Genomic DNA, 9,655 nt, shown 5'->3' with positions numbered 1-9,655 from the left:
CACGGGTGCGGGTGTCCGACACGGGTGCGGATCTAGAGGTCGGATCCTTCGAGATATAAATTCTAAGATTCACGGATAACGATCCTAGTACGGATACGGGTGCGGGGATCCGGCTAAAAATAATTCAAAAATTATATATATATCTAAACTATGAGGAATTTGGTGTAATAATTATGTATAGCTTGTAAAGTGTGAATTTTTTTTTATTTTCAAGTTGTAGATAAGTAAAGAATTGATGTTCTGGATAAGGTATGCTATTTTCTTCAAATTCGCCCTAGTTTTGGTTCTGATTTCGTGAATCAACTTGTATCATGTCTCGAATTTTTTCGTCCGTCGCGGTCAAAGTACCCAAAATTATTTGACCAAATCCGGTACGGATCCCTTACCCATACCCATACCCATACTAGTATCGTGTCGACACGGGTACGACACCTAAACTGCCGTATCGGAGCAACTTAGGAGGCGATTATGATTGAGGATGGTGATGGTGAGTGGTGATAGTTAATAATGGCGGGTGGTGGTGGTAGTTGTGATTGAGGAAGGTAGTGGTAGGTGGTGGTAGTTAATAATGATGTGCAATACCGGTTATGGTTGTTGATGGTGATGGGGTGGTTAGTTGTGGTAGTTGAGGTTGATGAGTGTTGTTTGTGTTTGAGAATGATGGTGGTGGGAGTGGTGCAGATGGTGGGTGGTGGTAGTCGATTATGGCGGCGGCTATGATTGAGGATAATGGTGGTCGCATGGTAGTAGTTGATAATGGTAGACGGCGACGATAATTAATAATGGATATGGATGATAACATCTTAATGAAATTAAGTCTCTGTTATGGATCTTAATCATACAGACCTATTCAGACCCATTAAGTGGTTGTGAAGTTAAAAAAACAAACACACTTAATGATTAAGATCTGAATAATTAAAATTTAGATTTTAAAAATAAACATACTTAATATCTGAGATCTGAATGATTAAAATTCAGACCTCCATTAAGTGCAAACAAATGAGGCCTTAAGATACGAAGATTACCGAAGAAAATAGGGCAAGAAAAAAAGGGTATCCGATAAGTAATGTTCCATTTAGATCATTTAGCCTTTTACGATCATTAATTGGAGTCTTCGATTTTTAATTATGCTGAATGGAGTATCATTTGATAATTCTCTCTCCCAGTTTTAAGGCGTATAGAAAATATTGGATATTAATTGAAGTTGAAAATGATAATTTTTTTTTTAAACCCCTCACAAATTAGGAGAATTTATATTTGAGAGTTGAAAAGAGAAAATTGGGAGTTGAAATTGTATTTAACCGTAAACTTTTTCTCAAAAATATTTGTAAAAGATAAAAATTTGTAGGTAAAAATCATACCTTCACATCTCTAGGAGGTGGGTGGAATAACTTTTTTTAAAATAAAATAAGAAAAACAATACTTGGCACATCATACTATACATGGATTGTGCCATGTCCTTTTATATTAAAAGAGGTACTTGATTCAATTCAGGGGTGATCATAAAAACTTACTTGTAAAGGTGTTTATATTAAACCATATTAATTTATTATAGTTAAATGATAACTTAAATGTGAGAATATGAATTAATAATTATAATTTAGTGATAACCATATTTTTATGAAAAATATATAATATATTTATTGGATCAATATAAACATACGGTGATGGTAAGTAAATATCTCAAATAAAGCGTCACATAGTATTTCAATATTTTAAACGTTATACCTAATATTTTCTAATACTGATTGATTTGGCTTTATCATCATTTGTAGCTGTTGAACTTTAGTATTTGAATTGTTTATTAGATACTATTAAAATAATAAATTCAAATGTATTTTAAGTAAAATAATGATTTTCACTCAAAAAAAAAAACCAAAACTTTCACAAACTTTTTCTAAGTGAATTTAGTGCCCATGCTTCAAATATTATTTTTCTTCAACTGCATCTTCAAGTAGTACTTTTTTTTTTTTTTCAAATTCGAGTCAATTTGTCCGAACGTCTGATAATTTTATTCAATTTCATAGCCTTAAGATAAGATCTTATTAGCTGATGATTGGACTCATACACTAACTGGAATACAGATAGGCATCTCTTGTCTTCTTATGTGTGTTTTTCCTATCAACTAGCGTTCAAAGTCTTGGATAGGATAGTGTAGTTCACTTTAGACTTTTTATTGCAACCTTACTCTGTTCGTTTACACCAGAAAAAGCATTGCCAAAACTTTTCCATTTTGATTAAACAAGAGCTGAAAAGGGAAGAAAGATAATTTTATGCATAATATTCTACTAGGAAATTAAAGCACCGTCACATGAAAGAAAAAATAACCTATTTGATCACTATCCCCATCTATGTCAATTTAATCAATTTTAGCAATTCCCGCGTTATTCACTTTTGGAATCCATTATCTCTTTTTTAAAGTACTTCTTATTACATTTATTATTATTGCGAACGTAACAGATTTTGAGGGAAAAAATTTAAAAATCAAAGTTGCTTTTTATCCAAATGACGAAAAACCCTTTAGTGTGAACTCCTTAATATTATGCAAGAATCATGCAAGGAAGGGTGAACTTGTCTTATGGCGTAATGCGTGTTGAAAAAAGTGGCATCCTAGAAAATCTTAGGGAGTATTCCATTCATAATTAAATTAAAGGAGAAGAAAAGTGACAACGAAATAGAAACCGAGTGATGATTCTAAAGATGCATTTAAACATTTTCTTTTTGTTTCTCATTCAGTGTCCGATATTCGTATTGGTATCCGATTAAATCCAATTTCGAGTCGAAAAATTCTTCATTGAGATGTAAAATATTTGCTCACAAAAGCAATTTTATTTCTAGAATTCAAACCCGATATCTTTGATTAAGAACAACATATATTATTATTTTAAAGTAAAGAAAAGTATTTGAGAAACAGTTTGAAGTTTGAAAGTCTGAATTTTGAAGGAGTAGGTTATTGACTTGGCTCCTAAAGGGCATTGTTAAAGAAGATTGCAATAATAAGATACAATAAGTCTGTTTATTCTTGTTTCCTATTGACTAAACAATCCCTTGATTGGCGCAAGTCCACAACTTTAAGCCAGTTTTATTTTTCATGAAATTCTTTTTTAAACCCCCAAGTCCCCAACCGTCTTTCATCTTCTTCTATTGAATTGACTAGTTGCTAACAACATTTACTTTCATAATATTAAAATACCATAACACGACAAAACATTGACTTATATCAATTTGCTAAGTATAACTTTATTAGGCGTTGATCCATGTAAATATAATACTTGTATGGATAAAAAGTTTCAGCGGAAGGAAAATTACAGAGTCCATATGCAATAGTCTACTAATCAAGATGTTACAACTTAAAATTAAAATAAACAAATTAATAATATTCAATTAGACTTTCATTACCCCTAATAATTATGTGAACAGATGTCTCTAGCTTTTATATATTACTTGGGCATCGAAACTTTTCCGACATTTTACTACAATTACTCTCTTTGGTTTTTTTATTTATTTATAAATTAGTAGTTCATGATTTGGAGTACATGGGTCCACCCACTTAATTCTCGTTGATGAAGAAGATTTTGTACATTGAAAAACAAATCACAAAGTAAATTAACATAATTAATAACTACATAAAAAAAGTTAAATACCACTCCAGTAAAATCTATTTAAAACATAGAATTAAAAGGGAAAAAGTATTATTCTTTCAAATAATAAAAGTACCAAACAATTTGAGATAGAAAAATTAAAAAGAAAAAAGCAGACGGCAGGCCTTTACGCTAATTGGTATTGGTATTGATTTGGATAGCGTAAAGATAATCCAACACCTCCATTTGTACGACTCCTATGAAATCATGGAGTTAGTCAGAGTATATCGGGTCTTTGTTTCAATATTCCTGCCCCCACCATTACCCGACCCGATCCAAACCCAACAACTCTCACGTTGTGCATATAAATGCAGTATGAATTAGAACATGCCAATCCCATAACCCCACACTGGGCACTGAGTAGTGCACAAATCAGTTCTTGTTCACTCTTTTCTGTTTACCCTCAATCATCAAAGCACACAATCTGACGAATCCAAACAAACAAACGCGGCAAATTACATCACCATTATTAATACAGAGTAGTAAAATATTGAGAGTTCAGAATCTTCTACTTATTAGAATTTGTGAATTTATTGATATTCTTGATATTTCCCATTACGAAAGGCTGACATCGTGCTTTCCACTACTACTACTACTACTCTTTTGCTCACTGCTTTTTGCTCTCAACTTGTTAGAAACCCGACCCCATCAATCTTTTTCCGCGTTGGGATCATCAATTTACTCCTCTCGGATCTGATAAAATCAGCGTACGTTCCTGTTTCTCACTCTCCTCAACTTTGTTTGTTTTATCTTTCTCTCTCTCTTATTTTACCATATCCATAAGCAATACTTTCATTCTAACTATTTGTACTAGACTTTTGGATGTAGCTTCTGTTATGCTATTTCCCTGACCAATTTCTACTGAATTCTACAGATTCTTTATTATAAGTGAGAATGGGGAAAGCTGCTAGAGACTGGGCGCAGATCTACTCAATTTATGGTCTTGACGATTGGCACACCCCAATATTCCTTTTAATTCATGCCATTTTCTTCTCCGTTCTTTCGGTGCTTTTTCTCCTCTACTTCGAGCCCACCTGCTACTTCCTCCAGCATTTCTTACCTGGTCCTAGCGCCGCTCGTTTCGCCGCCGGCTTCACCGGCTCCGTCACTGCCCTCTCCGCCGTCTGCCTCTTCTTCGCCGCCGGCAACATCTTCTACTCCTCTGTTTCCCTCCACTGGGAAATGGCACAGCGAATGGTCAACGCCGTTACTGACTGGTCAACCGTCAAGCATGCTCTCGACTTAGGTTGCGGCCGCGGCATCCTCCTTAACGCCGTCGCTTTACAGCTTAAGAAATCCGGATCATCGGGTCGCGTCGTTGGATTACATCCAACGCCGATCCGATCTCTCACCACTCTCCGAACTGCAGGGCATGAAGGTGTCCAGGAGTACGTCACGTGCCGGGCGGGTGATCCGAGGACGCTTCCTTTCAGCGACAACTACTTCGACGTGGTGGCGTCGGCGGCGTTCGTGCACAAGGTGGGGAAGGAGTTCGGTCAGAAGACGGCGGCAGCGGCGGCGGAGAGGATGAGAGTTTTGGGGGAGGTGGTGAGGGTGCTGAAGCCTGGGGGTGTAGGGGTGGTGTGGGATCTGGTGCACGTGCCGGAGTACGTGAAGAGACTGCACGAGCTGAAGATGGAGGATATTCGGGTTTCGGAGCGGGTCACGGCCTTTATGGTCAGTAGCCACGTCGTATCATTCAGCAAGCCAAGTCAGCATTTTGTGGGGTCCAATGAAGTGAGACTGGATTGGAGACTCAACAATCTTTGTTGAAAATATAGCATATGAAAGTCAGTATGGTGATAACGTAAGTTATGGGTTGTATGTTGTACTTTTTATTTTTCTAGGGGCCTTTATGGCAATCTGGGGAAGCGAAGTGGAACCAGATTCAATAATAATAAATTACTAAGAATATAGGACGGATAGAGTGTTATTTTCCCCATTTTGATAAGGGAACTTGAATTTGTTCTATAGCTCTGAAGAAATGGTGAATATCTATTGTAATTTGTACATAATGTTTTGATATATGATTCTAATTAATTGTGCTACTAAAATTAGCTTTTTTGATTTTTATATTTGCCTTCTCTATGTTGTTTTTCCTGGTTCAATATGAAAGGATTGAATATATTTAATACTGTTTCTAGAATAGTAGCAGGAGTAACAAGTTTCGTATGGAGAAAAACGCACATGAAGTTGGATTGCTGACAATCAGGCAAATAGGAATTAATACTCATCTTGTACCAAAAATATATTTTTATTTTTACTTGTCAATTTTAGTAAATCAAGAAAAGATTTTTTTTTTATAATATTTTACCATTATCATTAATTACTCATATCACAAACTATTTCCCAAAGACTTCTCAAAATACAGACCATTATTATGGGTACTATGATAAAATATGCATTTTGTCTATTATATCTTAAGGGGCGTACAAAATAAAGTGAACAAAGTGTAAGCACGTAATTTTTGACCCGCACAACTTTTAAAAGTAGTATTTTAAAAATATTTATTTATTTTTATTTTTAATCGGATTTCAGTCAACTTTTAATTTTAATTTTAAAACATAAGTTTGAAAATACAAAAATAGTTCTATAACGTTTTTTTAGCTTATTAGTATTTTATAATATTTATAACATTAATAAAAAAAATACCAAAAATATTTTTATTTTAATATATAGTTCACTTTAATAATGTATTCTTATTAACTAAGATTAATTAATATATTTTGATAGTATTTTTATTTTTATTCAATAAGAGAATTGAATTTGGGCCAATCGGGAGTTCATTTTCGAATTTTAGTGGCCCAGTAAGACAAATGCCGATTCTTCACAATATCTTTTACCTCAAATCCTTTTCTCACCCATCAAAACCCTCCCTTAATCATAGCCATTGATCTACTTTCATCCAAGGGCCAATACTCACTCCCCACTACCATATAAAAATTAAATTAACACCCAAAAATCCTAAGCTGATTCCCCCACTTCAGCCACAAGAGACACAAAAAACAGAGACGAGTACATCCTTCAGGAGATCTCCAAAAAAGGGAAACCAGCCGCACACCTTAGCCATTTTTCCACAGCACCCCACCCCTAAACTTTTTCCCTTTCCGTTTCTTCGGAGTTTTGAGAAAGAAAACCAAAAATGAATAGTTTGCTTTGCTGGTAAATCTCCCGATTTCAAAAATGGAAAGAAAACATTCACCCCTTAGTTTAGTTCATAGTTGATGTAGTCATCTCTAAGAAAAAAAATCAAAAATGGAGTGTAGCATGAGGTGATTGTATTTGGTTTATGCTTAAGGAGTCCGACGTATTTTCGTCGCCGTTTGCGATTCGCGGTTCCAGCTCCCGTTGCCGTTTCTATTGTATGGTCCAGATCTGCTTTGCCAGAGTTCATTGTAATCAAACTCATATATTGAAGAAAGCTACTTAAAGGTCCCTCTCTTCTCTGTTCTTATTTACATGCTTGCTTATATGTTGAATGATCTGAGAGCAAGATAAATGTCCTTATGTGATTAGTTGTTAAATTAAGGTAGTCTTAAAAGCTCTTAAACCAAAAGTATTAGAATTTCTATTCTTATATGCATATATTATTTTACAGTTCTTCTGATAGTTTATAGTAGTATATTTTGAAAATTTAATTTCTTTTATTGGCATTCTTCCTTTTTAATAATATATCAGTAGGTTATTTCCAACAGGGTTTAAGGTTTTCTTTGGTCGTCACATTTAGGAAAAATATTTAATCTCATAGATTCAGCTTTTAATTCGTAACTCGCAGTACTATTTCCTTTAGTTTTTGGGATCTTTAGTTTACTTATTGAGATGGTTTGAAATTTGTTAGTTTTGGCATACTTAGGCCGTTAATACTCATAAACCTACGTAGATGCTTTAGGCGCGATTAATAATAAATTATCGTGACTATGGGTACGGTTCCCGTGGCATAGTTATGATACGTAACCCCAATTCGAGTGTGCGTTTCACGTGACTCGACCACAACTTCAAACAATAATAAAAATAAGCATGCCTTAAATCGCGGGTGCATTTCATGTGGCGTGGTTTGCGACGTGTGCCAACATGACAAGTGTACGACATCATGACTTGTTCCAGAAATAATTTCATAAATAATTAAAAGCGGTTAGAAGATAAACAATGCACCGTAAGTTTCAAATATGTATTAAATTAGATAATTAGGCCAAGTATTAATAGTTAAGCGACCGTGCTAAAACCACGGAACTCGGGAGTGCCTCACACCTTCTTTCGGGTTAACAGAATTTCTTACCCGATCTTCTGTGTTCGCGGACCATAAATAGAGTTAAATTTTCTCGATTTGGGATTTAAAATAAACCGGTGACTTGGGACACCATAAATTATTCCAAGTGGAGTCTCTGATAAATAAATAATCCCATTTCGATTAGTGTCACTTAAATTGGAAAAACTCCCTATCCCACTACGGGAAAAAGGAGGTGTGACAGCTCTGGCGACTCTACTGGGAAACGAACCCAGAATCTCTAGTTCAGGGTTCAGAATTCGAGCTTAAAATAATTGTGATACTTGGTTTTGTTTATAATCTGATTTTTTACGTGTTTGAGCCTAATGTGCTAAATGCCGCTTTTTACCGCTTTGATATTATTTGAACTGTATGTAAACTGCTATGAAACCCTCCTTCTCTCTGAGTCTTCTAAATCTTCTGGGGAGCGTGCGCTTCGCGTGACTTCTTTTCTGTTAGAGTCATATCCTAATTTTAGAACGAGGTTCCGACAAGTTGCAAAGCCGGTGAAGCTTCTGTATTCCCGGTACGCTGCCCCCTTCGGTTCGAGTTATCCGCTCGGGTAAGCCAGGTCTAGAATAATACACCCAGGATTTAAACTTATAATAACACAGCCTCATGACGGATCCCTAGTAGATACGTTTGCTTGCATCATGTGTATTTGACTTAGGGGACTCGACACAGGGGTTAGGTCCGTCTAGGATAGGTGTACCCAAAATTAAAGGACCATCCTGATGCATTCTTTACGTGCTACTTGTGCATTAATTTGCTTGGCTTGTATGTTGACTGGATTCTTGAGTTAGAAAAAAAATCAAAAAAAAACAATAGAAGAGAAAAACCAAAGAGTGAGGTAGGATAAAAAACGCCTGGTTTTGACAATCCTGATATTCAAAAAAAAAACTCGTTACTCTGTCAAAATTTCAAGAATAAAGAGAGAAAAGCATTTCAAAACAAATCATATTTGTCTGTGCATCAAAATTGACCGAACTACGCGGGTTTGATTCTCACCGGATGTGAGATACGTAGGCAACCCTCATCGGGTCCGGTCCCCTTTTTGTAAAAATAACCAAAAAAATACGTCATTTTGTCATAAATAATTTTAGGGGATGCTATTTTCTGTCCAAATAGCCAGAAACGACCCGACGGGACGCCGAAAGGCTTATTTTGCAAAAATAGCCACCTATGGCTCTTTTTCTAATTTTGACCACTTAGCAAGCACAGTTTTAAAATCTTTATTTCTGAAGGGCTGAAGGGCCGTATATGCAAAGGTGGCCTTGAGTTGTTTGAGTTTTATTTTGCAAAAAAAATAATCTTTCTTTTGGGGTCAAAAATAAATAAATAAATAATCAAAAATCACTTGTTTTTAACCAGTCGCCTTGAATAAAAATGTGCAGGATGAGCATTGTTGAAAATATACCTTTTCGAGTCGTAGACAAGATTTCACTAGGACTTCACATGTGGTGGAACGACCTGGGGGAGGTGGCCAAGCGTTCTGTGACAAAGGCTTTAGGTGGGCTCACTGGTCTTCTGGAGATTAAACCAAGGGTTGATATAATCAAAGCTTTGATACCGTTTTGGGACCCGACACACAATGTTTTTCACTTATCTGATTTCGAGTTACCCCCTACACTAGAGGAGATAGCAGGTTATGCTAGTTTCAAAGGGAAGCTAAGGCATCAATATCCAGTAGCACCAAGAACTGTAACCTCTCATAAGTTTTTGGACCTCTTGAGTATTAGCCGGCAGGTTA

The 9,655-nt window shown here is 35.7% G+C and overlaps 1 protein-coding gene across 1 annotated transcript; it reads left to right on the top strand.

Moving 5' to 3' along the window:
• Positions 1-3,974: 3,974 nt before the first annotated feature.
• LOC104118829 (uncharacterized) lies at positions 3,975-5,695 on the top strand. Its single transcript, XM_009630192.4, has 2 exons — positions 3,975-4,348; positions 4,516-5,695. The coding sequence occupies exon 2, from the start codon at positions 4,536-4,538 to the stop codon at positions 5,412-5,414; it is 879 nt and encodes a 292-aa protein (XP_009628487.1). The 5' UTR covers positions 3,975-4,348; positions 4,516-4,535; the 3' UTR covers positions 5,415-5,695.
• The last annotated feature ends 3,960 nt before the right edge of the window (positions 5,696-9,655 follow it).

Source organism: Nicotiana tomentosiformis, chromosome 7 (assembly GCF_000390325.3).
Source record: "Nicotiana tomentosiformis chromosome 7, ASM39032v3, whole genome shotgun sequence".
Classification (NCBI taxonomy): Eukaryota; Viridiplantae; Streptophyta; class Magnoliopsida; order Solanales; family Solanaceae; genus Nicotiana; species Nicotiana tomentosiformis.
This window is presented reverse-complemented; position numbering and strand designations above follow the sequence as displayed.

Coding starts and splice junctions, on each gene's coding strand:
- LOC104118829 (XM_009630192.4), top strand. CDS start 4,536: ATGGGGAAAGCTGCTAGAGACTGGGCGCAGATCTACTCAATTTATGGT.